This window comes from Lolium perenne, chromosome 2 (genome assembly GCF_019359855.2).
Source record: "Lolium perenne isolate Kyuss_39 chromosome 2, Kyuss_2.0, whole genome shotgun sequence".
Lineage (NCBI taxonomy): Eukaryota > Viridiplantae > Streptophyta > Magnoliopsida > Poales > Poaceae > Lolium > Lolium perenne.
The window spans coordinates 15,477,899-15,505,767 of NC_067245.2; the positions used below are offsets into that span (position 1 = coordinate 15,477,899).

At 47.1% G+C, this 27,869-nt stretch overlaps 3 protein-coding genes across 3 annotated transcripts; all 3 read left to right on the top strand.

Annotated features, from left to right (window-relative positions):
- Positions 1-399: 399 nt before the first annotated feature.
- Positions 400-26,075, top strand: LOC127331282 (OVARIAN TUMOR DOMAIN-containing deubiquitinating enzyme 1). Its single transcript, XM_071825902.1, has 9 exons — positions 400-606; positions 1,975-2,037; positions 2,114-2,197; positions 2,270-2,425; positions 2,810-2,844; positions 5,103-5,158; positions 5,232-5,323; positions 5,602-5,664; positions 25,792-26,075. The coding sequence occupies exons 1-9, from the start codon at positions 445-447 to the stop codon at positions 25,795-25,797; spliced, it is 717 nt and encodes a 238-aa protein (XP_071682003.1). The 5' UTR covers positions 400-444; the 3' UTR covers positions 25,798-26,075.
- On the top strand, positions 6,598-7,597 carry LOC127331283 (F-box/LRR-repeat protein At3g03030-like). The gene has a single exon (XM_051357389.2). The coding sequence runs from the start codon at positions 6,882-6,884 to the stop codon at positions 7,395-7,397; it is 516 nt and encodes a 171-aa protein (XP_051213349.1). The 5' UTR covers positions 6,598-6,881; the 3' UTR covers positions 7,398-7,597.
- LOC127328232 (uncharacterized) lies at positions 25,959-27,869 on the top strand. The gene has a single exon (XM_051354845.2). It carries the CDS (start codon positions 25,959-25,961, stop codon positions 27,867-27,869), a length of 1,911 nt encoding a protein of 636 aa, XP_051210805.1.

Below are 27,869 nucleotides of genomic sequence, written 5' to 3' on the forward strand. Positions count from 1 at the left end.
GCAGTGGCTGCAAGAGGACGCGGCGGCGCACCGAGCCATAGCGGCCGCGCGGGAGGCGGCGGAGAAGCAGGTGACGGAGCGACGCAACGACGGTGCCGGCCCGCCAGGAAGCAAGTAGTCTAGGCCTATAGATCTACTTTGTATAGTTTTTATGCATTTTTATGTACTACTTTCAATGTTTTTACTATGTTGCAATTCAAAAAATGGGTCGCTCCGGTGGGAGACACCCAGACGCAAACAGATGAGCGGACAAAATATGTACACGGGGCGACGCAAACGGACGCTCGCGACCATTTTTGGGCGTGTGAAATGCGTCGCGCCGCTGGAGATACCCTTATACAACTTAAAACGGTGCCATCGGTAGTATAAATTGTGCCAGCACAGTCCCTGAACATACACAAATTTTACACGGACGGAGTGAGAAAATCGAAGGGTACGAAAGAAATGGGGTCCAAGGGAACTAGCAGCGGCGACGGCGGCGGCGGAGGCGATACCACACCGCCGTCACCTCCCACGTCGTTCTCCCACGAACCTAGCGCGATTTCCACATCACCGCCCCCGCTTCAGCCGCCACGAGCCCCGCCGCGTGCCGCCGACAGGGATACGGTGAGTTCTAGCGTTCTGTTGTATCTTGGGTGGCGGTTGCGCGGCAATGTTTCCTCCAAGATGTCATTCGTTCGGTGAAATTTGGTGCGTCTGGATGTTTCTTTATGTCATTCTTGGTCTGTTTCTTAGTCTTTCCGACACCCAGTTCGTGGGGGGACGGGTTCTTGGCTGTAGGATAGGGCACCCTCTTGGTCTCTAACCGACTTTTTCTTGTGCCCAGTTCGTGGGGGTTGCGTTCTTGGCTGTAGGATAGGGCGCGGTCGTAGTTTACTTCGTGGATTTTTAGCTGTAGGACCCGGGCGCTGTCGTATGTTCTTCGAATTAATGTAAATCTTGGAGGATTTGGTTTCGTACTCGCGGGGCCAGTTCTTCGTACCTTAGTATCTGAATTTCATTGTAGAGGGGAAAAGGGTGGGGTTTTCTAATTTTTCTGAAATTGCATTCCGCTAGTTCTTGGTATAATCAGCTGGCTTGGTAACCTGAAAAGGATATTCATGGCAAGACAACCGAGAGAAGGATGTTTCCTCTTATTGTTGGATTTCCCTTTCTAGTCCGGATCTGGTGTTCTGGTTTTCGCTGCACATTTTTCCTGTTTCCCTATTCACAGTATATGTCCTGGAAGGTATGTTTTACAAGCAAATGTACTGCCATTTTCTAGGATCGAGGACCAGTTAATAATGGGGATGTAAGGGAAGAGGAAAATCGTGATGCGATACTTTGTGTTCCTATGCTGCTATTTCCCATTACAATTCCATGACTTGATAACTTGAGTTCTTGGCCCATTGTCTCTATTGTAATTGTTGATTGTATTGTTTTTCCTAACACAGCGTTGATACTATTCATTGGAGTCCAAGTCAGTTGCTCTGGTTGTTACTGCTCTTACTTTTTGTAATAGACTTTCACTGAATATGTGCTGGAAAGTATTCTTTATAAGGATGGTCTGAATTATTTAGGATGCAGGTCTGATGATGAAAGTTTGGGCTATAGGAGAAGCTCATATCTTAGGCTTAATTAAGTTTTACGCCAAGCAAATTTTATCTGTCTAGTATGCTAACAGTATGGATTAGCTTCTAGTTCCCCTTCGCCTAGATGTCCATAGTTGTACTCAGCTTCCTCCTGCTCCCAGTTCCAGCCCCTATCATCTTCCTCTTCGGGCACATAGTCCAGTGATTCATCCTAGAAAATGGCAGAGCATTCCTTGTAGAAAAACACTTTCCAGCACAAATGCAGTGAACAGGTAAATAGTAAAAACATGCACCTATGTTTCAGCAAATGATGACAGCATGACTTATTCAAATCCACGCTCAATTTAGGTGAATCTTGCATATTATCCATCTTACCTTAAGATTCTTATTTTTGGAATGATAGGAACCATTGTCGGATTTGATTCTTAAATCGTCAAATAACTACATCATCCAGGAAAAGATCAAGGTTTGTTCACGTGCAGCTAATTTAATGCTTGAAGCATTAGTTTATTGCACATCTGAAAATCAATTTTTTTGTATAGATTCTCAGTAAGCAGTATGGGCTCTTGAGAAGAACTTGGAGTGATGGCAGCTGTTTTTACAGAGCTTTATTGTTCTCCTACTTGGTAACTTTTCTCTGTTTTTTTCATGATGATGGCATTGCTTTCTTTATTTCCATGGAAGTATAATACAACTAGGCTTGTAAACAGGAGAACCTTGGACAAATGCAAGATAGGCAAGCTGAGGTTTTTCGTCTGATGCAATGTGTGGAAGTATCTACAAAGAGATTCTATCAACTTGAGTGGGGAGAAGCATACTTGTTAAAACCTGAGTTCTTGTCATCTCTTGTTTTTGTAAGTATTCTAGTAGCCTACAAAAGCCTAAACTTGTTTTGCATTATCGTTTCTGTAAGTATTATAGTAGGTACTTCTTTTGCATCATCTCTTTAGCCCAAATTATCCATACTGTTAGCTCAGCCATCTACGTACAAAAGAATTATGTGGGACATCTATACATGCCAACAACAGTCTGTATCCCTTGTGGTTCTTCAGTTTTTCTGACAGTTAAACGGTGTCATGCTGCTTCATCAGATTTTGTTGGATAAACCTGGCTTATATCATGTTGTTTCACCTCCTTCACCACTACTGTGGGAATATGGATGGTCTCCTGCCGTATTTTAATCTTCTGTTCATGATATAGCTTACATACATAACCAAATGTCTTCACTTTTGTTACAGGAGTTCTATTGTTTGGTCAACTCAGTTGCAAACGGGTATGAGTAGTTTTTTAACATGAGTGTTTTGTTGAGATTCTTAGAAAAAGTCTTGACAATATGTTAATGATACCCTTATTTCATCTTAGTTACATTTTAGTTTACAACAAAGTTGTTATGACCGGTTTGGCCTATAGCAGGAGGAAGCCCATTAGTGGGCCTAAATTAGGGGCTTAGCCCATTTATCCTTTTCATTAGCTTATTTATACTGCTGTAAAACGTACGTGAGAAAGCAAGCAATAAACAGATCGTTATTGCCGACTCCTTGAGGAGTCGGTCTTCCCTGCCCTAGCCGCCGCTCCTTCCCTTGCGCCGCCTTCCTCCAACCTCGCGACGGCGGCCAGCCGCCGGCGCCACCTTCCTCTCCCTCGTCCAGCACACTTCCACCCCTACAATCTACGTAACCGGCCTGGTAGGATCAAAGATCCTATCAATTTGGTATCAGATTGTCCTCGTACGATCATGTCGTCTTCGCCGGCCACCACCACCACCTCCGCGCCGCCCAACCTGCCGCCCTCCACGGGAGCCGCGGCATCCATGGCGGGGGCCTCCGACGTCGCTCCCCTCCTCTCGCAGCAGGAGGTCTCGACGGCCATCCGCGATCTGGCCATCGCGGTCCAAGGCATCCGCCTGTACCTGATCGGCACGCAGGGGATGACCACGCCGCCGCTGTCGCCGGCCCTCAACGCCTACTCGGCCGCGCCAGCGTTTCCGCCCGTCCAGGGCGTACCCGCCCCGCCCCCGGCCTCGCCGCCTCCACCGTCGTGGTCGTCGTGGCAGCCGGCCCCTAGCGCCGGGCCCGCCTCGCTGCCCCAGGGCGTCCCCATCCAGCGGGTGCCGTTTCCGCCGTCGCCCTCGCGGCTACCGGCGTGGGTGACCGCGACGGAGCCCCCGCCCGTCTACTCGGCCGCATCGGCGCCTCCTCCCGTCTACACGGCTGCCGGGGACCCTCCGAGGCCCTCCTTTCCGGAGCCGGCATACTCGCGCTTTGCGGAGCCTTCCGCTGGCCGCGCGGAGTACCCCGGCCAGGGCGCCGCCGGCCCAACCCCCCCACGCTACGCCAAGCTCGACTTCGCCACGTACGACGGTGTCGAGGACCCCCTCAACTGGCTCAACCAATGCGAGCAGTTCTTCCGAGGGCAGCGCACCCTCGCCTCGGACCGGACTTGGCTCGCCTCGTACCACCTCCGCGGCGCCGCCCAGACATGGTATTACTCCCTCGAGCAGGACGAGGGCGGCATGCCCCCATGGGACCGCTTTCGTGAGCTCTGCCTTCTACGCTTCGGTCCCCCGATTCGCGGCAGTCGCTTGGCGGAACTCGGACGTTTGGCCTTCACCACCACGGTACAGGACTTCGCCGACCGCTTCCAGGCCCTCGCATGCCATGCGCCCGGGGTGACGGGGCAGCAGCGCGCCGAGCTCTTCATTGGCGGACTGCCGGACCACATTCGTGTCGACGTGGAGATGCGGGATCCCCAGGACCTGCAGTCGGCCATGTACTACGCTCGTGCCTTCGAGCAGCGCACCCGGGCCATGCAGCAGGCCTTCCCGGCCAGCGACGTTCAGCCGGCCGCCCGCCCTCCACCGACACCACCAGGCCAGGCGCTCACGGGTGTGACTCATGCGGGGCACTCCGATCCAACCGCGATGCGGCCTTTCCGTCGGCTGACCACGGCCGAACAGCTCGAGCGCCGTCGTAAAGGGTTGTGCTTCAACTGCGACGAGCTCTATGTACCGGGCCACGTTTGTCCACGCCTGTTCTACTTGGAGACCGTAGACGACATTGCGGCTGATGTCGTCGCAGCTGGGCTTGCTGACGCGGCCGTCTCCAAGGCCGACGCCGTTCCGGGATGAGTTCTGCCAGCAGTTTCCAGCTATCCAGCTCGAGGACGAGCTGTTTGAGAAGGCGAGGAGAGATGTTATGACCGGTTTGGCCTATAGCAGGAGGAAGCCCATTAGTGGGCCTAAATTAGGGGCTTAGCCCATTTATCCTTTTCATTAGCTTATTTATACTGCTGTAAAACGTACGTGAGAAAGCAAGCAATAAACAGATCGTTATTGCCGACTCCTTGAGGAGTCGGTCTTCCCTGCCCTAGCCGCCGCTCCTTCCCTTGCGCCGCCTTCCTCCAACCTCGCGACGGCGGCCAGCCGCCGGCGCCACCTTCCTCTCCCTCGTCCAGCACACTTCCACCCCTACAATCTACGTAACCGGCCTGGTAGGATCAAAGATCCTATCAAAAGTTCTTTTGTCTCTTTAGCCTGACTTCTGAAAAGCTGTATGAGAGAAGCCTTGAAGACCCCTCGTCAGGCACCAGTAAGGATGCCAATCCTTGTTGTGATGTGTTGTTTGTCTGTTTGTTCTTTATATAACATATTGTTTTCGTAAGTTATGTATTTCCTTAGGGTACTTACGGAGGTTGAGATCCGTACACAAGATATCTACAGGCCATTTATCCCCAAAGATATGGATGTCGTCCAGGTTGGGTTTCTGCCCTGTAGTACTATACTCTATGATATCATTCACGACATATAGTAAATGGATTATTTTATCCTCTTTATCTTTGACAGAGTAATTGAATTTCAGTAGCAATTTTCTTGGTATATGAATTATCTTTCTCTCTGGATAAACATTTAAACTCTAGAAATAAAGTTTGCCGCTCGTGAACTTCTGTGACTTATTGCATAAAGAGAGCCAATATTAAGTTTTACCACTCACAAATTACGCTCGCCATACCACATGTATGGTTTTATTGCCAGTACTGTAGGAAGAAGGTGCGTGGCGTGTTTCCTGAAGTTGAAGCTAAAGTTGAAGCTCTACAGGTTGGGTTTCTTTCCTGTATTACTACTACGATATCATTCACGATATACAGTAAATGGATTATATTGTCCTCTTTGTCTTTGACACAGTAATTGATTTTCATTAGCAATTTTTTTGGTGTACGAATTACCTTTGTCTCTGGATAAACATGTAAAGTCTAGAAATAAAGTTTGCCACTAGTCAACTAGTGTGATTTGTTGTGTAAAGAGAGCCAATAGTAAGTTTTACCAGTCACAAATTAGGCTCAACATACCACATATATGGTTTTGGTGCCAGTTCTGTCGAACGAAGGTGTGTCACCAGTATGCTGAAGCCGAAGCTATACAGATGAGGGCTTTGACATATGCACTTGGCATACCTCTGCGTGTCGAAATAGTGGACATGAAGTCGATGCCGGGTCAAGCTGTGCGAGTAAAGCGCCTTGATTTCTTCAACCGGTCAGGCCTAGGGAAGAGGCCTTATCATATAGTTCAAAGCTACTATTCCTCAAGCACAGCTCATAAGCCACTGGAGCGGGGAAGCAACGACAACCTGTTGTCATCGGATGGCGCACCCTTGCTGACCTTGCTGAGTAGGCATGGCCACTGTGACATCCTTTATCCCAAGTGAACAAACTATGTGCTGTACGATCGACAGTAACTTCCTCCTGGATGATGCCATGGACAAATGCTACTGATTTTTTGTTGTCATCGGATGGCGCACCCTTGCTGACCTTGCTGAGAAGGTTCATAGTTCTTTGCAAGATTTGCAACATCAAGGATTCGGCTGAGTTGTGAACTTTTTTTTTTGGATGTAAGCATTCTCTTTTGTCTTGTTCACTGGTTGGTTATTAGTCTTGCATAAGCTGTCAAGTGTGGTTACACAGGGGGTCGTGTCGGAGTCTGTGGTTCGTACTGGGGCAACAAGATTGAATTGGAGCTGGGATATTACCATCCGTTTTTGAGTTAGAATCGAAATATCTAGCATTCTAGCAGCTGATATCATAAACTCGGAGCCGAACCTTGCAAGACGCTACGGCCCCGGCGTTGGCCCTGCCTTTCCGTCGACCCTGCTTGCCTCCATCATCTGTCTTGAGTTCGAATCGGCATAGGCTGTTTGTATGGTGCTCGACAGATCGAGTACATTATGACTTCGAGTCGGTCGTAAGCTGTGGGATGTAGCCGAGGTCTTAACTCGTATACGATATACGATCTGTTCTGCCTTGCCCTTGCACGACGAGATGGCCGGACCCGATCGTCTCTCCGGCCTGTGCGACGACCTACTCGTCTCCATCATCTCCTTGCTCCCCACCTGTGAGGCTGCCCGCACCGCTGCACTCTCCCGGCGATGGCGCCCGCTCTGGCCACGCACTGGCACCCTCAACTTGGACACCAGGTGCTACGGCAGCCAACACTCCTCGTCCTGGATGTGCAACCACGGCCAGGAGGTCAAGGACCGGCTACGCTCCGACTCCCGCGCCGCCCTCAGCGTGCCTGGCCGAGGCCCCGTCAGGAAGCTCTCGCTGTTCGTCGAGGGACTGGACAACAAGTACTGTAGGGACGTCATGGGCAAATCCCTGCTCAAGTCCCTGCTCGCCGTCCCGGCGCTGCGGCACATTGAGGAGCTACGCGTCGGCTTCGAGCTCACCAAAAAGCTGCGGTTCACCTACAACCTGCGGCCTGCCACGTGGCATGCTCCGTGTGCTGGACCTCGCCTGCTGCAACCTCAAGCTGCCACGGCGTGGCGGTGGCGGTGACGACGCCATGTCGTTCCCACACCTCTCCTCGCTGCGGCTATACAAGTGCGTGTCGCCGATCAAGAGCCTCCAGCGCTTGCTCTGTGCCGCGCCGAGCCTCCGCAGCCTGCACATCGAGAGCCACGACTACAGCTTCTGCGGCTCCGACCGCAGCCGTCTCGCCCTGCGCTTCCCAGCCCTTAGCTCGCTCACGCTAGTGGAGGAGGAGGGCGACTGCTGGTTGCCCCGACGCAGGGTCCTTGTGGTGACCCTGCATACCACTGCATGTTGTAGTATGCCAGTCGTTGATATAACATTCACGAATTACCATTCCGCAAATATTACATCCCTCAGAGTAGTACAACAGAACATAGCAAGGTCCATAACTCATTCACTTATTATTACAATTAACATACACATGTCATCTTGGAGCTCCTCTTGGGTCCTAAGAGGAATACTCCTGGGTTCGAGGCGAACCCAACTTAACTTACAATATAAGTGTCTCATTAAGCTAAACATTTATTTCCTCGAGCAGCTAAATACTAAGAGTTCGGCTGCTCGGTTACTACTACTATCGGATATCTCTAGGCTTGTTCTCCTCCGGAAGCCTCCCCGGATCCGTAGACGATGAGGTAGTCTACGCCTTCAACACCTCCTGAGAGGTCTGGTTTCTCGTAGCCGATGATCTCGGCTCCTTCATTGTTGTCGTAGTCCTCCTCCAGACGATTCAGACAATCTAAGCATGGGATTTAAGAGTGGTATGAGTACGAGCGTACTCAACAAGTTCATTATAGATAAGAGGTGTTTAATGCACTAACTACGATATTAGACCAGAAAGTCTAATACCAATGCAAGTTTTGATAAACATTTCTTCAAGAGATTGCTTTTATTTCAAAGAGCTATGTCCGTCAGCCTTCACCGGTTTACTAGAACTTCATGGAGCTCCTTTCCGGCCGCGTTCGCAGTTCCTCATCCCGAAACAGGGAGTGACAGGTCACAGTTCTTTACACTCTGCAGAGGTGTGTTGCTTTACCCATAAGAGATCTTAACCTTGATGCCAACCGGGCAGCTTTCCCGTTCACACTTCCTTCGGTGTGAGGCCCGGTATAAGGTCATAGTCAATCATATTCCTCCGCTACCTCGCACACCCACCCTTTGTTGCAAACCCCGACCCTGGGTCCTCGCCGGTCCCATTATTCCCGTAATTTCAGGGTGGACCCCGACCACGACGACAAATCTGGGATTGAACCAAACTCCTTCGCCGTAGCCGCAACCCATCATAGACCACATTACCGTGGGGAATTAGAAGGGGATCCCCACCCACCAATTGTTCCGCAGCAAGAACCGCTACGGTAAGCAACAGCTATACCGTGGGGAATTAGAAGGGGCTCCCCACCCACCAATTGCTCCGCAAGATACAACCATCTACGGTAAGCGCATCCGTTGATGTACAAGAGGTGGAAATACAATTGACTATTCCGTCCCACTCCAGATCTTATGGTTAACACGGGTATTACGGCACAAGAATCACTGGCGACATTTGTTGTTTAATCCTAGATGGATATAAACCCGTGCAATGGAACCTCCACCATATCAACACAATCCATGGTTCCATTGCCCACCACATAGTCATATTCATAGTTATGAAAGTAGTGGTTTTGATTTTTGTGCAATAGTGATAACCATAGTACTTTGCAAGTAATTTGATAAAAATACTCAAATGGTATGAGCAAGTGATGAACTTGCCTGAACACTGCAAAGTTTTGCAGTTGGAAGGTGTGGACTGACCCTTGTCCTCTGTCTCTGAAAAATAGCATCATTGTCCGATAAGGGCAATGGTTAAAGAAGCAATTATGCATGATTCCAGTTTTAGGGTTTGTTCCCCCCTTCCGATGTTGTTATTATTTCATGTAAGAGGTTGATACTAGGAATAATTTGGGGATACTTGCTTTAAAGTAAAATACAACCTTGAAATGTTGTCAAGGTGTTTTTAAAGTCCAATTGCATTGATGGACTTATTTTCATTACTGAAAATAATATGTGTGATTTAAATCATTCTTTAAGTCCTTAAAATAGGACTTATTCTTAATTGTCTTCAAAAATTCTCTTTGATATTTTATTTAAATAGAGAATTTTATGCTGATCCTTTTTCATATTTTTAAGTTATTTTTAAGAGCTTTTAATAATTTTCTATTGAATTTCAAAGTTTCATGTTTTTATTGAATTGTGAAAAGTCCTTTTTGCCCCTGGGCCCACCTGTCAGGGTGGCCCAGTGGGTTGGGCTAAACCAGCTCGGGTCCAACCGACCCGAGCGGTCACTCACTCGCCCACCACCTCGCGCCGCTTCGACCTAACCCTAATCCCCAATCTCGCTCTGGCGACCTGCGTCGCCCGCATCGTCGCCGGCCGATTCCGGCGATCCCCGGCCGCCATGGCCCTCGCCATGGGGTGCATCTGCACCGCCACGCGACGGCGCACCAGATCCACGGCATCGATCTGGTTCTTAGCCGCCCCTTCGCTGATTCCCCTCTCGTTTGTCCGCACGGTGGTGCGGAGCTCACCGGCGCCTCAGGCGTGATGGCGCCGCCGGATCTTCGCCGCCGTGGTGCGGAGCGCTGCGGCGCTAGTCGGGCTTGGCATGGCCTGGCCAGGTGCCGCCGTGCCTTCGGCGCGCGCCGCCGTGGACGCCACGGCCACGCCTGCCGTCTGCTCGCTCCAGGTACATGCGCCGCCTCTCTATTACCCTCTGTGCTTGTTCTTCCTTCTCTTCTATGTGCTCTGGCCATGGCTTTCCTCCTTGTGGAGGTCTGCCATGCTGTTATTCTTTCTTCTGCTGCGCTTAGCTCGCCGTGTGTGCGTATGTTGCTCGCTGCTGCCTTGATGCTTATGCTGCTGTGCTGTGCATGCGGCTCTCTGCTCTAGCTAATGCTTGTGCTGCTAAGCCTATGCTCATATTCATGCTCGTTCTTCTTCTGTGCCGCCTCCATACTTGCTCATGAGCAAGCTGTGATGCTCATGGCTTGCCATGTTGCTCCAGCTGTTGTTGCTGTGACTGGATAATCATGTTTGGCCCTGGGTTCTTGCCCCTGGCTTGATTGTTGTGATTAATCCTTGCATATTTGCAAGTGCCAGTGCCTCTGGCTAATTCATTGTGTTCAAACTCATGATTATGCTCAAGTGAGCATTACTGTTGGCTTATCAGTGTGATTCAGTGATGAATTGATATGTGCTTTTCTTGTGTATTATGATCCTTTGGTTCATCAAGCCTTTGATGTGCTTCTGGATACAATTATAAAGTCATTAATTCAGTTATCTAATTATTCAGTTATGACTTGGTTGGATTTCTTCAGTAGCTGGTTAATTCCTGTTGTGGTACTAGGCTATGGCAATCTGTAGCAAGAGCTAGCAAGCTCTGATGATCATCTGATCATCATTTGCTTGATAGTTAACTGCTGTGTTCCTTTACGTGACTCTCTCGGGGCTCACTCGTGCCGTGTATGCATCACACAAAGCTTGGCCTGATGTGTCTTTGTTGCTTGCTTAAGCATCAATTGATGCCTGCCATGATCTATTTGATCATTTGCAAGACCCTGGTGCATCAATTGCTTGTCTGTTTCATTTATCTGTTTATCCTTGCTTGATTAGATGGATAAATGATGTGAACTGTGATTCAGTGATGATCATTTCAATGAATTTGTTAGGGCTAGCTGGATGCCAACCACTGGTTGGGTACCCTAGCCCACTACTGAACCTTTTTGGTGATGATGTGGTGGTTCTAAGTGTTGGCTTGTGGGTTGAGGTAGCCCTGGCAGCACTGTGATGCTGTCAAGGGTAGCTCCCCCTTTCTATGGCTTGCTGTGTATGGACAAATGCTTTCTGGCTGATCATGTTTGACTGCCAGAAGCCTTTTGATGTTGACAATACTGGTAGAAACTTGTATTTCTACCATTCTGATGGTGTAGCTAGACTGTTAGGTGCTTGGTGACTTGGAATGGCTAATTAGGATCAAATCCATGATGGATTTCTCTGGTTGTGTCACTGTTTTGACACAACCAGTGTTCCCTTGGTTGTTTTCCTTCTAGCCTTTGCTTTATTTACTGGCACCAAATGGTTTTGCAACCAAGTGATGATACATCCAGGGTTTCCTACCCTTATTTGATTCTGGGATGCATGTGTATGCTTATTGATGAGCAAAGCATGTGTTTGCTCAGGTTCTTTTGTGTATACCTCACTCCAGCTCCTAGAAAATGAGTGTTGGTGTAGAGGATTGCTTCTGTGTTGTTCTTGTGGTTGATTTACTTGCCCTGCTCCTCCTGGTGAGCTTGATGCCTCTTGGTTATGTGATGTGGTGGTGGAAATGTGTTGAACAGCAGTGGCTGTTTGAGCTGTTCTTATGTTCTTGGCTGACCTTGTGACTTACTCTGTGAAGTTGCTGTCGATCAAATGATCTAGGGTTTACTGTGGCAGACTTTATATGTCTCTGGCTTGCCCTTGTTGGTCGACAGCACCACCTGCAGCATTGTGGTGACTCACTCTGGTGTGTGTGTTGTTACACATGCACACAGCCTTGTGTGCTGCCTGGTTGTATGTGTGTGCATGTCCAGCTTGGGACTTGTGCTGTGGAGAGATCAGCTCGGCAGCTTGATCATATCCCCTTCATTTCCTTTATTTGCTAACCTGCCAAGTGGCTTTGCCACTTGGCTTAACTCTTGTCTTGCTTTGTTTTGTGCAGGGAATCAAGTACTGATCAGGATGAACTCAAGATCATCAAGATCAAAGAATTCATGAAGATCACAATGTAGTTTAGGTCATTTAGATATCTTGTAATTTTCCTTTTTCTTTTTCTATTTACACTATTCTTGTAATGTATTGTAATTCATTTATTTTCTCTTATGAATATTGTAATGACAATGTAAATTGTGTGATGATCAATAAAGCTCAAAGTTTTCCCTAATGAGCTTTACTTTATTATAATTGTTCATATTGTTTATTATTGACTTTATACTTAATGAATTTCCTCACAATTGAATTATTTAGGGTAATTATTTAATGTTTGAATTTGAAATTCAAATCCAACATTGTTTTGAATTCAACCATGTCACTTTATTTAGAATTCAATCATGCAAACTCTCCCCTCTCTTCTCCAAACCCTAAACTAGTTGAGTGAGATACAAGTTTGTCGCACTCTCGAAACCCTAACCCTGTAAGGTGTCGAGAGAGAAACTTGTTCCCCTTCGATGCAGTTTTTATTTAAAAGCGCGAAATTTCCCCAGAATTTACCATGCAATGCACATCCCTTTCTAAAATCTACCCCTCGATCGTCTCTAAACCTGGGACATTACAGCCTTTCCCCCTTAAAGAAAACTTCGTCCCGAAGTTGTGGTTGTAATACCTGAACAGCTCGTGGTATGTTTTCCTTAGGTCTTCCTCTTTTTCCCAGGTGGCTTCCCTCTCGGGGTGATGCTTCCATTGTATCTTGCAATACTTGATAGCTTTATTTCTGAGTTGTTTCCAGCTCTCCTCGAGAATCTTGGCTGGCTTCTCGATGTATGTCAAGTCTGGTTGTAACTCGAGCTCATCATGTGATATTGGTTCATCTGGGGTCTTTAAGCATTTCCGGAGTTGTGACACATGGAATACATTGTGAACTTGAGCTAGCCTTCCAGGTAGATCCAATTCAAAGGCTAAACCTCGGTTCTGACTCAGTATCTTGAAAGGTCCTATATATCTAGGACTGAGTTTTCCTTTTACTCCAAACCTCTGGAGTCCTTTCATCGGGCTTACCTTAAGATAGACCATGTCTCCAACTTGTGGTTCCCATGTCCTCCTCTTCTGATCGGCATAACTCTTTTGCCGACTCTGGGCTATCTTGAGCCTGTCTCTGATAATGTCAATGATTTGTTGTTTTTCCTTGACATAATCAGGGTTGAACTCTTTGCTTGCTCCGGCTTCATACCAACATATCGGTGATCTACACTTTCTTCCATACAGAGCTTCAAATGGTGCCATCTTGATGCTGCTTTGATAACTATTGTTATATGAAAACTCTGCTAGTGGTAAGTGCTCTTCCCATGATCCTCCGAAGTCTAGGGCACAAGCCCTAAGCATATCCTCTAGGATTTGATTGGTTCTCTCCGTTTGTCCACCTGTCTGGGGATGATAAGCGGTACTATAGTCCAACTTGGATCCTAAAGCTTCGTGAAGTTGCTTCCAGAATGCTGATGTGAACACGGATCCTCGATCCGACACGATCTTCTTAGGCACTCCATGCTTACTCACGATCTCTTTGATATAAAGATCGATGAGTTTCTCTCCTTTATCCTGCTGGTTTACTGCTAAGAAGTGGGCGCTCTTCGTCAACCGATCCACGATTACCCATATCATGTCCTTCTTTTTATTGGTCATGGGTAGTCCGGTGATGAAATCCATCCCTATTTCCTCCCATTTCCACTCTGGAATAGGTAAAGGTTGTAACTCTCCTGCCGGACTCTGGTGTTCAGCCTTCACTCTCTGGCAGGTATGGCATTCTGCCACATATTGTGCTATCTCCCTCTTCATGTTATTCCACCAGAATAGTTCCTTTAGGTCCATGTACATCTTTGTACTTCCCGGATGTATAGAATATGGTGTTTGATGAGCTTCCCGGAGTATTACTTCCTTAATTTCCGCAATATTCGGAACGCAAATTCTCTTCTGGAACCATAATGATCCAGATTCTCCGCGATGAAATTCTGATGGTCTTCCTTCATCTATTCTTCTCATCTCCTCAACGATGAATGGATCGTCCAATTGACCCATCATTATCTCATTCTTCAGGTTGACATTTAGCTCATCGGCTACTTCTAAAGCTGATAGTCCTTCATGAGCTTCCTTCTCCCAAAGTTGTATTTGGGCTTGACTTATTTCCTTCCTCAACTCCGGTGCTATTTCTTGTTCCACTCCTCCGGTGCTCTTCCTACTCAGGGCGTCTGCTACAACATTAGCCTTCCCTGGTGTGTAATTGATTGTCAAGTCATAATCCTTGATCAATTCTAGCCATCTTTTCTGCCTCATGTTGAGTTCCTTCCAAGTGAAGAAATATTTGAGGCTTTTATGGTCTGTATAGAGTTCACACTTAGCTCCATAGAGAAAATGTCTCCATGTTTTGAGTGCAAATACGACAGCTGCTAATTCCAAGTCATGTGTTGGATAATTCACTTCATTAGGTCTGAGTTGCCTCGATCCATAAGATATCACTTTCCGATCTTGCATGAGTACGCAACCCAATCCGTGTTTGGATGCGTCACAGTACACGGTGTAATCCTTGCCAACTTCCGGAACCGCTAACACCGGTGCCGTGGTGAGTTTCTCCTTTAGAGTTTGAAAACTCTTCTCACACTCCTCTGACCACACGAATGGTGTGTTCTTCCTTAGCAACTTTGTCATTGGTCCTGCTATCTTAGAGAATCCTTCAATGAATCTCCGATAATATCCTGCCATTCCTAGGAATCCTCGGATTTCCTTGACAGTCTTGGGTGCTTCCCATTCTAGAACTGCTGCTACCTTACTCGGGTTAACAACTATTCCATCTTTACTAATAACATGACCAAGAAATTCCACTTGATCTAGCCAAAATTCACACTTACTAAGTTTGGCATAGAGTTGATGTTCCCTTAGTGTTTGCAACACTAACCTCAAATGTTCCGCATGTTCGGTCTTGTTCTTGGAATATATCAAGATATCATCGATAAATACGATGACAAACTTGTCTAGATATGGCATGAAGATCTTATTCATGAGATTCATGAATATTGCTGGGGCATTGGTTAATCCAAAAGGTACTACAAGGTATTCATGATGTCCATACCTTGAGACAAAGGCAGTTTTCGGAACGTCTTCCTTCTTGATCTTTATCTGGTGATAACCGGATCTTAGATCAATCTTGGAAAAGACTCCTGCGCCTCTTACTTGATCAAATAGATCTTGTATCCTTGGAAGTGGGTACTTGTTCTTGATTGTGACGTTGTTCAGATTCCTGTAGTCTCCGCACATCCTTCTTCCTCCATCTCTTTTATCAACGAAGATCACAGGTGATCCCCATGGTGAAACACTCTCTTGTATGAATCCCTTTTGTTCCAAGTCATCCAGTTGCTCCTTAAGTTCTTTCAATTCCTTGGGCCCCATCTTATATGGTGCTTTGGCAATCGGAGCTGTTCCTGGAATTAGGTCGATAGTGAATTCTATCTCCCTATCTGGTGGCATACCAGGTAATTCCGCAGGAAACACATCCTGGAATTCATTTACTACAGGTATATCTTCTAACTTCACCTCCTTCATGCTGTTCAGCTGTAGCTCAACTTCGATTTGTGTATGTTTGTCGCCTTGGTAGATCATTCTACTTCCATCGGAGCTTTTCAAAGACACCGTTTTGTTCACACAGTCGATCAATGCTCCATTAGCTTCTAACCAGTTCATACCAAGAATGACATCAATGTCCTTCATCGGTAAAATGAACAGGTCCGCGTCAAACGCGCACTTATTGATCATAATGACTTGTTTTTGTTTGGCATGGGTTACTACTATCGTTCCCCCCGCAGAAAGTATAGTTATGGGTGTATCTAACTTAGTGCAACTAATCCCATGTTTGGTGATGAATTGTTGAGAAATGAATGATGTAGTTGCACCAGTATCAAAAAGTACTTTGCCAGGATGAGTGAGTATCTGGAGCGTACCTATCACCGCCTGGTCAGAGTTGACCACCTCCTCCGCACCGTGGGTTCAGCTTGCCGAAGGGCTTCTTATTCTTCCAGTTGCCTTCGGTGTTTCCTCCTCGATTTCCTCCTCCTCCTGACTGACCTCCACCACTATTTTTCTTGGGACAGTCCTTCAGCATGTGCCCCTCCTGACGACACCCAAAGCATATTATCTTGGGTTTCCGGCAATCTTGTGAAAGATGCCCTCTAAACCCACAAATGCGGCAAACAAACTGGTTTGCGGCTTGGTTTCCTTGGTTCCTCCTATTATTGTAGTTGTTGTTGTTGTTGTTGTTGTTGTTGTTGTTGTTGTTGTACCTTGGTTTGAAACTCAAGCCGGTATTAGGCTTGTTACTGACATATCTCTTAGGCTCAAACTTGGCCTTTTTCCTCTTCTCCTCCTGCAGTTGTTTGAAATCATCTTCCAGAGTGATGGCTGCATCCACCAACTCTTGAAACTCCGTCGCTCTCATCATACGGAGCTGTACCTTGAACTGGGGACTTAACCCCCTCAGAAATCTCTTTTTCTTCTTGTCCTCGGTGTTGACTTCTTCAACAGCATACCGGGACAGTTTAGAAAATTCCCTGACATAAGTCAGGATTGCCTTGTCCTTCTGCTCGAGACTTTCAAATTCTCGACGCTTCAGTTCCATAATACTTTCAGGGACATTGGATTCCCTGAACTTCCTCGTGAATTCCTCCCAGGTAAATACCTTTCCAGCCGGATAAACGGCTACAATATTGTCCCACCATGATGCGGCAGGTCCACATAGCAGATGAGTAGCATAACGAACCTTCTCTTGGTCGTTACATCCAACGGTGTTGAGCTTTCGCTCAGTATCCATCAGCCAATCTTCCGTGTCCATTGGCTCGGGCGCGTATGCGAAAGATATAGGCTTGGTGTTTTGGAAGTCCGCTAATGTGACTCCCGGGTTCTCAGGTCTCTCCACCCTGTTTTGCTGCAACAAATCCTGAAAGAATTTGTTCTGCTGCTCCAGTGTTACACGCTGTCGCTCCTCCACCAGCTGCATGTACTGGATGAAATTTTTGCTGCGTCATGGGTGGTGGTGGTGGTGGAAACTGATCTCTGGCTGCACCCTCAGCCTCTTCCTTTTGTTTTGCTTCGCGCTCCATGCGCTGCGCTTCGGTCTCCTCTCCTAGCGTTCCCGACATAACCCCCTAGTTCTGCAACACAAGATGATACTCATAATTACTCCATGCGCAAGTTTTCTGAGCTCAACTTTGTGCACAGAACTAGTCACGCAATGGAAATCAAGAAGCAAATCCAAATCATACAAAACATATACCCTGTATATACATACTTAAGTGGTCTTATTACAATACTCAAGTCGATGTGAGTATGCAAACTCACTTATTAAAGTATATGTACAAATTTATACAAATATTACATACTATAATACACTTGGTACTTGTGTATTATAGCCTCGCCTCCCTTGGTGGACTCTAGTCGATCTTCACTCCCGGTACATTCCAGGCTTCCATCCGGTCGAACGTGTCGTCCTCCTGATAGACCCTGGAACATAAGGTCTCCCCGTTGGCTGGTAATCCGAATCCGATGATGATCCTAAGGAGAAATCAGTGTTCACAAACTGATCATTGAGTGCATCATAGTCCACCCATCGGGTGTACTCCCCTGTAGCCCCACCATAAGGGTTACCAAAACTCATACCCGACTCAACCTGTGTCGGATATCCTCCATCCACTCCTTCATTACTAGGATAGCTCTGGTTCTAGGTTGTTGCGTCATCATTCATCTCCCCATCATAATACACAGAAGTACTATGAGTTCCAGTATCCGATCCCCAACGCCAACCTGTGGAATTCTCGATAGGAGTCTCGGAACGATGGTTGTTTCCGGATTCCTCTCCGCCCTCGTATCCCCCATAGGAACTACCCAGGTAGTTCCCAGGTGTAACAGGTGTAGGTTCACGCTCAAGTGGATCAATACTGATGTAGTCACCAGCTGAATAAACTGGTGTGTGCACCACATTCTCCATAGGTTCTTTCCCCCTACTCTCCTCCTTGGGTTCAGTAAATTCCTCTAGCATCGTATCAATTGCTCCTATCAGGTGATGGTTCAACTGAAAGAGTAATGATATGAGGTTGCGACTATTATCCATATATTTAGCCGCTGCTATGGGTTTGCGTTTGGCATATTTGTAGTGGTTGAGCATGGGATCTTCTTCCTCCTGATTATGAGGAATATGGGAGAACTCGGAATCCATAAGCTCCTTCGTCTTATGTTCCCGTATGTCAGTTATGGCTCTCATAACAGCTATATGGTAGGCTGTGTTGGTTGTCCTAGCTTCTCCAGCTGGCATGACTGCGCTCATTCCCAAAGATTCGGGAAGTCGCAGTCCTACCCTGCACTTGGCCAATACCGGACCATCATAGAACATGTATTTCTTTACTGGAATCTGGGGATCGCACCCAAATTCCAGTAACATGGCTCGTAAGATGTCTGCAAGTCCTCCTTGGTATTCGTTCAGTGTGGAATCCATAACTTTCACGTTTCTTCCCGGTCGTGAACTTGCCATGTTGGCTGTAGAAATAGAAAGATTATAAGATTAGTAATAATGCATCATAATAGAGATAATAAAGAATTATCGCACTAAAAGATATGATTGTTGTATTCTCAAGTGAATATACACCATATTTTTAGAGAATTCTTTACTAGTCCTATTTGACTCCTAACGTTTGGTCCCATTTACTAGGTTCCAACCTAAGGTCAAAGCTTTTGCTCTGATACCAACTGTGGTGATCCTGCATACCACTGCATGTTGTAGTATGCCAGTCGTTGATATAACATTCACGAAGTACCATTCCGCAAATATTACATCCCTCAGAGTAGTACAACAGAACATAGCAAGGTCCATAACTCATTCACTTATTATTACAATTAACATACACATGTCATCTTGGAGCTCCTCTTGGGTCCTAAGAGGAATACTCCTGGGTTCGAGGCGAACCCAACTTAACTTACAATATAAGTGTCTCATTAAGCTAAACATTTATTTCCTCGAGCAGCTAAATACTAAGAGTTCGGCTGCTCGGTTACTACTACTATCGGATATCTCTAGGCTTGTTCTCCTCCGGAAGCCTCCCCGGATCCGTAGACGATGAGGTAGTCTACGCCTTCAACACCTCCTGAGAGGTCTGGTTCCTCGTAGCCGATGATCTCGGCTCCTTCATTATTGTCGTAGTCCTCCTCCAGACGATTCAGACAATCTAAGCATGGGATTTAAGAGTGGTATGAGTACGAGCGTACTCAACAAGTTCATTATAGATAAGAGGTGTTTAATGCACTAACTACGATATTAGACCAGAAAGTCTAATACCAATGCAAGTTTTGATAAACATTTCTTCAAGAGATTGCTTTTATTTCAAAGAGCTATGTCCGTCAGCCTTCACCGGTTTACTAGAACTTCATGGAGCTCCTTTCCGGCCGCGTTCGCAGTTCCTCATCCCGGAACAGGGAGTGACAGGTCACAGTTCTTTACACTCTGCAGAGGTGTGTTGCTTTACCCATAAGAGATCTTAACCTTGATGCCAACCGGGCAGCTTTCCCGTTCACACTTCCTTCGGTGTGAGGCCCGGTATAAGGTCATAGTCAATCATATTCCTCCGCTACCTCGCACACCCACCCTTTGTTGCAAACCCCGACCCTGGGTCCTCGCCGGTCCCATTATTCCCGTAATTTCAGGGTGGACCCCGACCACGACGACAGTCTGGGATTGAACCAAACTCCTTCGCCGGTAGCTGCAACCCATCATAGACCACATTACCGTGGGGAATTAGAAGGGGATCCCCACCCACCAATTGTTCCGCAGGCAGCAACCGCTACGGTAAGCAACAGCTATACCGTGGGGAATTAGAAGGGGCTCCCCACCCACCAATTGCTCCGCAAGATACAACCATCTACGGTAAGCGCATCCGTTGATGTACAAGAGGTGGAAATACAATTGACTATTCCGTCCCACTCCAGATCTTATGGTTAACACGGGTATTACGGCACAAGAATCACTGGCGACATTTGTTGTTTAATCCTAGATGGATATAAACCCGTGCAATGGAACCTCCACCATATCAACACAATCCATGGTTCCATTGCCCACCACATAGTCATATTCATAGTTATGAAAGTAGTGGTTTTGATTTTTGTGCAATAGTGATAACCATAGTACTTTGCAAGTAATTTGATAAAAATACTCAAATGGTATGAGCAAGTGATGAACTTGCCTGAACACTGCAAAGTTTTGCAGTTGGAAGGTGTGGACTGACCCTTGTCCTCTGTCTCTGAAAAATAGCATCATTGTCCGATAAGGGCAATGGTTAAAGAAGCAATTATGCATGATTCCAGTTTTAGGGTTTGTTCCCCCCTTCCGATGTTGTTATTATTTCATGTAAGAGGTTGATACTAGGAATAATTTGGGGATACTTGCTTTAAAGTAAAATACAACCTTGAAATGTTGTCAAGGTGTTTTTAAAGTCCAATTGCATTGATGGACTTATTTTCATTACTGAAAATAATATGTGTGATTTAAATCATTCTTTAAGTCCTTAAAATAGGACTTATTCTTAATTGTCTTCAAAAATTCTCTTTGATATTTTATTTAAATAGAGAATTTTATGCTGATCCTTTTTCATATTTTTAAGAGCTTTTAATAATTTTCTATTGAATTTCAAAGTTTCATGTTTTTATTGAATTGTGAAAAGTCCTTTTTGCCCCTGGGCCCACCTGTCAGGGTGGCCCAGTGGGTTGGGCTAAACCAGCTCGGGTCCAACCGACACGAGCGGTCGCTCACTCGCCCACCACCTCGCGCCGCTTCGACCTAACCCTAATCCCCAATCTCGCTCTGGCGACCTGCGTCGCCCGCATCGTCGCCGGCCGATTCCGGCGATCCCCGGCCGCCATGGCCCTCGCCATGGGGTGCATCTGCACCGCCACGCGACGGCGCACCAGATCCACGGCATCGATCTGGTTCTTAGCCGCCCCTTCGCTGATTCCCCTCTCGTTTGTCCGCACGGTGGTGCGGAGCTCACCGGCGCCTCAGGCGTGATGGCGCCGCCGGGCCTTCGCCGCCGTGGTGCGGAGCGCTGCGGCGCTAGTCGGGCTTGGCATGGCCTGGCCAGGTGCCGCCGTGCCTTCGGCGCGCGCCGTCGTGGCCACCACGGCCACGCCTGCCGTCTGCTCGCTCCAGGTACATGCGCCGCCTCTCTATTACCCTCTGTGCTTGTTCTTCCTTCTCTTCTATGTGCTCTGGCCATGGCTTTCCTCCTTGTGGAGGTCTGCCATCTTTATTCTTTCTGCTCTGCTGCACTTAGCTCGCTGTGTGTGCGTATGTTGCTCTGCTGCTGCCTTGATGCTTATGCTGCTGTGCTGTGCATGCGGCTCTCTGCTCTAGCTAATGCTTGTGCTGCTAAGCCTATGCTCATATTCATGCTCGTTCTTCTTCTGTGCCGCCTCCATACTTGCTCATGAGCAAGCTGTGATGCTCATGGCTTGCCATGTTGCTCCAGCTGTTGTTCTTGTATTTGGATAATCATGTTTGGCCCTGGGTTCTTGCCCCTGGCTTGATTGTTGTGATTAATCCTTGCATATTTGCAAGTGCCAGTGCCTCTGGCTAATTCATTGTGTTCAAACTCATGATTATGCTCAAGTGAGCATTACTGTTGGCTTATCAGTGTGATTCAGTGATGAATTGATATGTGCTTTTCTTGTGTATTATGATCCTTTGGTTCATCAAGCCTTTGATGTGCTTCTGGATACAATTATAAAGTCATTAATTCAGTTATCTAATTATTCAGTTATGACTTGGTTGGATTTCTTCAGTAGCTGGTTAATTCCTGTTGTGGTACTAGGCTATGGCAATCTGTAGCAAGAGCTAGCAAGCTCTGATGATCATCTGATCATCATTTGCTTGATAGTTAACTGCTGTGTTCCTTTCTGTGACTCTCTGGGGCTCACTCTGTGCTGTGTATGCATCACACAGGCTTGGCCTGATGTGTGCTGTTGCTTGCTTAAGCATCAATTGATGCCTGCCATGATCTATTTGATCATTTGCAAGACCCTGGTGCATCAATTGCTTGTCTGTTTCATTTATCTGTTTATCCTTGCTTGATTAGATGGATAAATGATGTGAACTGTGATTCAGTGATGATCATTTCAATGAATTTGTTAGGGCTAGCTGGATGCCAACCACTGGTTGGGTACCCTAGCCCACTACTGAACCTTTTTGGTGATGATGTGGTGGTTCTAAGTGTTGGCTTGTGGGTTGAGGTAGCCACAGCGTCTTTGTGATGCTTTGTCAAGGGTAGCTCCCCTTTCTATGGCTTGTTGTGTATGGACAAATGCTTTCTGGCTGATCATGTTTGACTGCCAGAAGCCTTTTGATGTTGACAATACTGGTAGAAACTTGTATTTCTACCATTCTGATGGTGTAGCTAGACTGTTAGGTGCTTGGTGACTTGGAATGGCTAATTAGGATCAAATCCATGATGGATTTCTCTGGTTGTGTCACTGTTTTGACACAACCAGTGTTCCCTTGGTTGTTTTCCTTCTAGCCTTTGCTTTATTTACTGGCACCAAATGGTTTTGCAACCAAGTGATGATACATCCAGGGTTTCCTACCCTTATTTGATTTTGTGATGCATGTGTATGCTTATTGATGAGCAAAGCATGTGTTTGCTCAGGTTCTTTTGTGTATACCTCACTCCAGCTCCTAGAAAATGAGTGTTGGTGTAGAGGATTGCTTCTGTGTTGTTCTTGTGGTTGATTTACTTGCCCTGCTCCTCCTGGTGAGCTTGATGCCTCTTGGTTATGTGATGTGGTGGTGGAAATGTGTTGAACAGCAGTGGCTGTTTGAGCTGTTCTTATGCTCTTGGCTGACCTTGTGACTTACTCTGTGAAGTTGCTGTCGATCAAATGATCTAGGGTTTACTGTGGCAGACTTTATATGTCTCTGGCTTGCCCTTGTTGGTCGACAGCACCACCTGCAGCATTGTGGTGACTCACTCTGGTGTGTGTGTTGTTACACATGCACACAGCCTTGTGTGCTGCCTGGTTGTATGTGTGTGCATGTCCAGCTTGGGACTTGTGCTGTGGAGAGATCAGCTCGGCAGCTTGATCATATCCCCTTCATTTCCTTTATTTGCTAACCTGCCAAGTGGCTTTGCCACTTGGCTTAACTCTTGTCTTGCTTTGTTTTGTGCAGGGAATCAAGTACTGATCAGGATGAACTCAAGATCATCAAGATCAAAGAATTCATGAAGATCACAATGTAGTTTAGGTCATTTAGATATCTTGTAATTTTCCTTTTTCTTTTTCTATTTACACTATTCTTGTAATGTATTGTAATTCATTTATTTTCTCTTATGAATATTGTAATGACAATGTAAATTGTGTGATGATCAATAAAGCTCAAAGTTTTCCCTAATGAGCTTTACTTTATTATAATTATTCATATTGTTTATTATTGACTTTATACTTAATGAATTTCCTCACAATTGAATTATTTAGGGTAATTATTTAATGTTTGAATTTGAAATTCAAATTCAACATTGTTTTGAATTCAACCATGTCACTTTATTTAGAATTCAATCATGCAAACTCTCCCCTCTCTTCTCCAAACCCTAAACTAGTTGAGTGAGATACAAGTTTATCGCACTCTCGAAACCCTAACCCTGTAAGGTGTCGAGAGAGAAACTTGTTCCCCTTCGATGCAGTTTTTATTTAAAAGCGCGAAATTTCCCCAGAATTTACCATGCAATGCACATCCCTTTCTAAAATCTACCCCTCGATCGTCTCTAAACCTGGGACATTACAGTCCTTGAGCTCGACACGCCGTGCCTGCGCGCCTTCATCTACGACGGGCCCCTCGTGGAGCTGTCCATGGGATCGCCGGCCACCAAGCTGGCATGGGTCGACTTGACCCTCGGATGCGTGTACGGTGAAGAGAGACGGGTAGTCCAGGTATGGTCCCTCCCTTTCTGGCAGTTTCTCTGCCGCCTCCGGCACGCGAAGGCGATCAGGCTGAAGGTTCCGACCATAGAGAACATCACTGTGGACGAGGACGACGCCCAACAGGAGCACTTGGTCACGTTTCCTGCTCTCGAACGGCTGGAGCTGGAAGGAACGTTTGACCCAGGCCGCAGAGACGTCGCTGCCGCTGCCATTGCCAACTTGCTCCAGTGCTGCCCCGTGGTGAAAGATTTGCGGATTCAGATTACCAGAGATCCCAGCTGGTGCTACCGAAACAGTCTCAGTCTCGCTCACAAGAGCAGGGAGGCGCCGTTATCCGGTTTTGATGCATCCATGGACCTGTTCCGGAGGCGCTATGCAAAGGAGATGGTTCCTCTTATGCTCGACGGTGACGATGGTGCATCACAGGTTAAGGAGCTCCCTGGTTTGAGTGGTTGCTGGTTCAGTTGCTTGGAGAATCATTTGAAAAATGTGACGTTGCAATTTGAGTTGAACGAGCTGGAAAGCTTTGAGGTTTGCCTCGCCAAGTTCTTCGCAGAAAATTGCAAGGTTCTGGATGTCCTGCAAATCGATGATGGGAATCTCAACTTTTTAAGCCATATCAATTGGACGGTGAGGCGGTGGAGAGCTAATGCGTTGGAACAAAGGAAACAGATTGGACAGGAGTCACCTGACTCGTCCAAATGTAAACATGGAGGGAAACGGAAACATCAGTACGACTTGCAACGCAAAGTAAAATCCAAATCTTAGGACTGTAATTTTTTTTGGTTTTCGAAGAACTTTGTTTCCGGCCTTTCTAGATGGTGTGGACAAAACCTATTATCGAAAATGAGTGCTTAAACTGGCAACAAAGATGTAGTTAGGCCAGACCAAGAAAACCCTACATATTTCTTTTTCTTCTCTTAGCAGAAGTTTGTGCTGCCAACAGATGGTCCATAGGGAGCAACAATGTTTCCTGTCATGGTCGACCTGGACGATGGTTCCTTGCAGGTTGCAGTGCTTGCTTGCCTGACTGGTTGCAGATTCCGTTGCTTGGAGAATTATTTGAAAAATGTGACATATGGGTTTGTCTTGCAAATTTATTTGAGTAAAACTGTGTGGTCCTTGAGGTCTTGCAAAATGTTGATGGAAAGAAAAACTTTCTAAGGTTTAGGAATGTGTCAAAACAAATGGAATGTGATCCAGCAAACTCACCGAAACAGAGGGGAATAGACGAAAAATTGTAGACCAAAACTTAGTCCTTTCAAGGTCATCTACAACCACAGTCGATCCCAGTTTCTTAAGAGAAATTTTATTGCCCTGAAGCTTCTGCATTTGATGGACACAACTCTGATGTGGTCATCATCAACATAACAAACATGGAAATGAACACGTGTAATTTTTTCAGATTAGTTTGACAAAAAAACACCATTTTTCATGGAAGGAGCATCTGGATGCAACTTTGAATTCCCTTATTCGCGTCTCATATACTAACATGGGACATGGTATATGATATTTAATCATTTTGAATATATTCCAAAATCAACTAGTACGTGAAAATTTCCTTGTGAGCATTTTGGAAATACCCTCACATTTTCAATAAAAATGGATTATGTGAAAAATTAGACCAACAAACTCTGTATGCACTCCGCGCTTGTTTTAGCAAAGCCTGGTCTGTTTTAACAGTGCAATTATTTTGCAGATTTAAGAACTTTGTCTATGACGAAATGGAAACCTTGGTAGTCTCATGTTGTGCAGGTGCGGCTGATCTTGAAGTCTTTTCTGCATCTGCTCCCCAAAAGCCAAAACCAAAATACCCGTGATTGCTTGGTTGAGAAAAATACTGTATTCATTTGCTGGAAGACCACAATGTTACACGAATTGGGGAATCAGTCTTTAAGCAATGCAGTCACCATAGAAAAATACGTTAGCTGGGTTCTGCCTTGCAAGATTTGCCAAATGAAAAATGCATGGATAGTTTATCCACCCGGCTTGGAGATCGAAACAGATACAGGACCGACATACGCTAGCGGCCGATCGCGATCTCATATATACTACGGGCGAGGGTCGACCCTGCCGTTTTGCTCCTCCTCGACGCGACCAATGGGCGGCGGCGATCGTCTCTCCAGCCTCTCCGACGACCTGCTCGCCGCCGTCATCTCCTTGCTCCCGACCAGGGAGGCCGTCCGCACCGCCGCCCTCTCCCGGCGATGGCGCCCGGTCTGGCTCCGCGCGCACTCCCTCATCCTGGACACGAGATCCTACGGCGACCGCAGCGGCGACATCTGGGCCTACTTCGGCCGCCAGGACGACGGCACCCGGGACCGCCTCTTCTCCAACGCCCGCAACTTCCTCGACGCCGCCGGCCGGGGCAGCCACGTCAGGAACCTATCTCTCACCGTCCACGGACGCAACAAGGAGTACTTCCAGAACGTCATGGGCTGCTCCTGGAGAGAAAGCTACGGCCTCGTGGCCTCCATCCTCGGCGCCTCCGCGCTGCGGCGCCTAGAGGAGGTGCGCGTCAAGTTCCAGGTCGTGCCTTCGCCGCCGCACTGCCAGAGGGACAAGAAGCTTTACGACTGGGTATACAAGCTGGACACTGCCCAGTTGCCGGAGCACACCCTCCGAGTGCTCGACCTCGACAACTGCAGGCTCGAGGAAAGCGCTGCCATCTCCTTCCCCCGCCTCTCCTCTCTGCGGCTCTGCAAGTGCTCCTCCTCGGCAAAAGATCTCGAGGGCCGGATCCGCACCGCGCCGAGCCTCGCAACCGTGCACATCGAAGACCACGACTTTCTTTACGACCAGTCTGATGACACCCGCCGTTTCACGCTGCACAGCCCAAGCCTCACCGCCCTCACCATAGTGCTCCGCCCATGCCTTTCTACAAGAGAACATTTTGAGGTCGTCGAAACGCCACGCCTGCACACCTTCAAGTACAAGGGATCTTTCGATGCGTTATCCATGAGATCGCAAACACCCAACCTCGGACGAGTCGATTTGACTATTCGACGTTTCTATGATGAAACTGGTTATCCAGTCAAGACATGGTTCGCCCCTTTCTGGCAGTTGCTTCGCAACTTTCGGCATGTCAAGGCCATCAAACTCAAGGTTCCCAACATCGAGGGCATTGCGGTCGACAAGGACGGGCAACATGAGCACTTATTCACCTTGCCAGGTCTGGAAAGGCTAGAGCTAAGAGGGTTCCTCGATCCAGCTGGCAGCAGAGACGATGCAGCTCTCGCCATTGCCAACTTGCTCCAATGTTGCCTGACGCTACACGACTTGATGATTCGGATTCCTACGGATCCCTACCAAGCTCTCTACGAGATTGAGACGAGCACACAAGTACGGGTATCCGATTTCGATGTGTCCATGGATGTTTTTCGGAGGCGCTTCTCCAAGGAGATGTTTGTTCCTCTCATGCTCGACAATGATGATGATGGTTCCTCGCAATGTTCGGTGCTCCCTGGTTTGACTGGTTGTCGGTTCCGTTGCTTGGACAATCATTTGAAAAGTGTCACGTTGCAGTTTGAGTTGAAGGAGCTGAATAGCTTTGAGGTTTGTCTTGCCAAGTTCTTTGCGGAAAATTGTATGTTCCTTGAGACATTGCAAATTGATGATGGGAAGCACAACTTTTTAAGGCATGTCAATTGGATGGTAGAGAGATGGAGAGCTAATGCGCCTAAGCAGAGGAAACAAACGGAATGTGATTCAGCCGACTCGTCAAAACAAACGGGAAAAAGGAAACGACGTAACTATCGAGTCTACAACGCAGAGTAA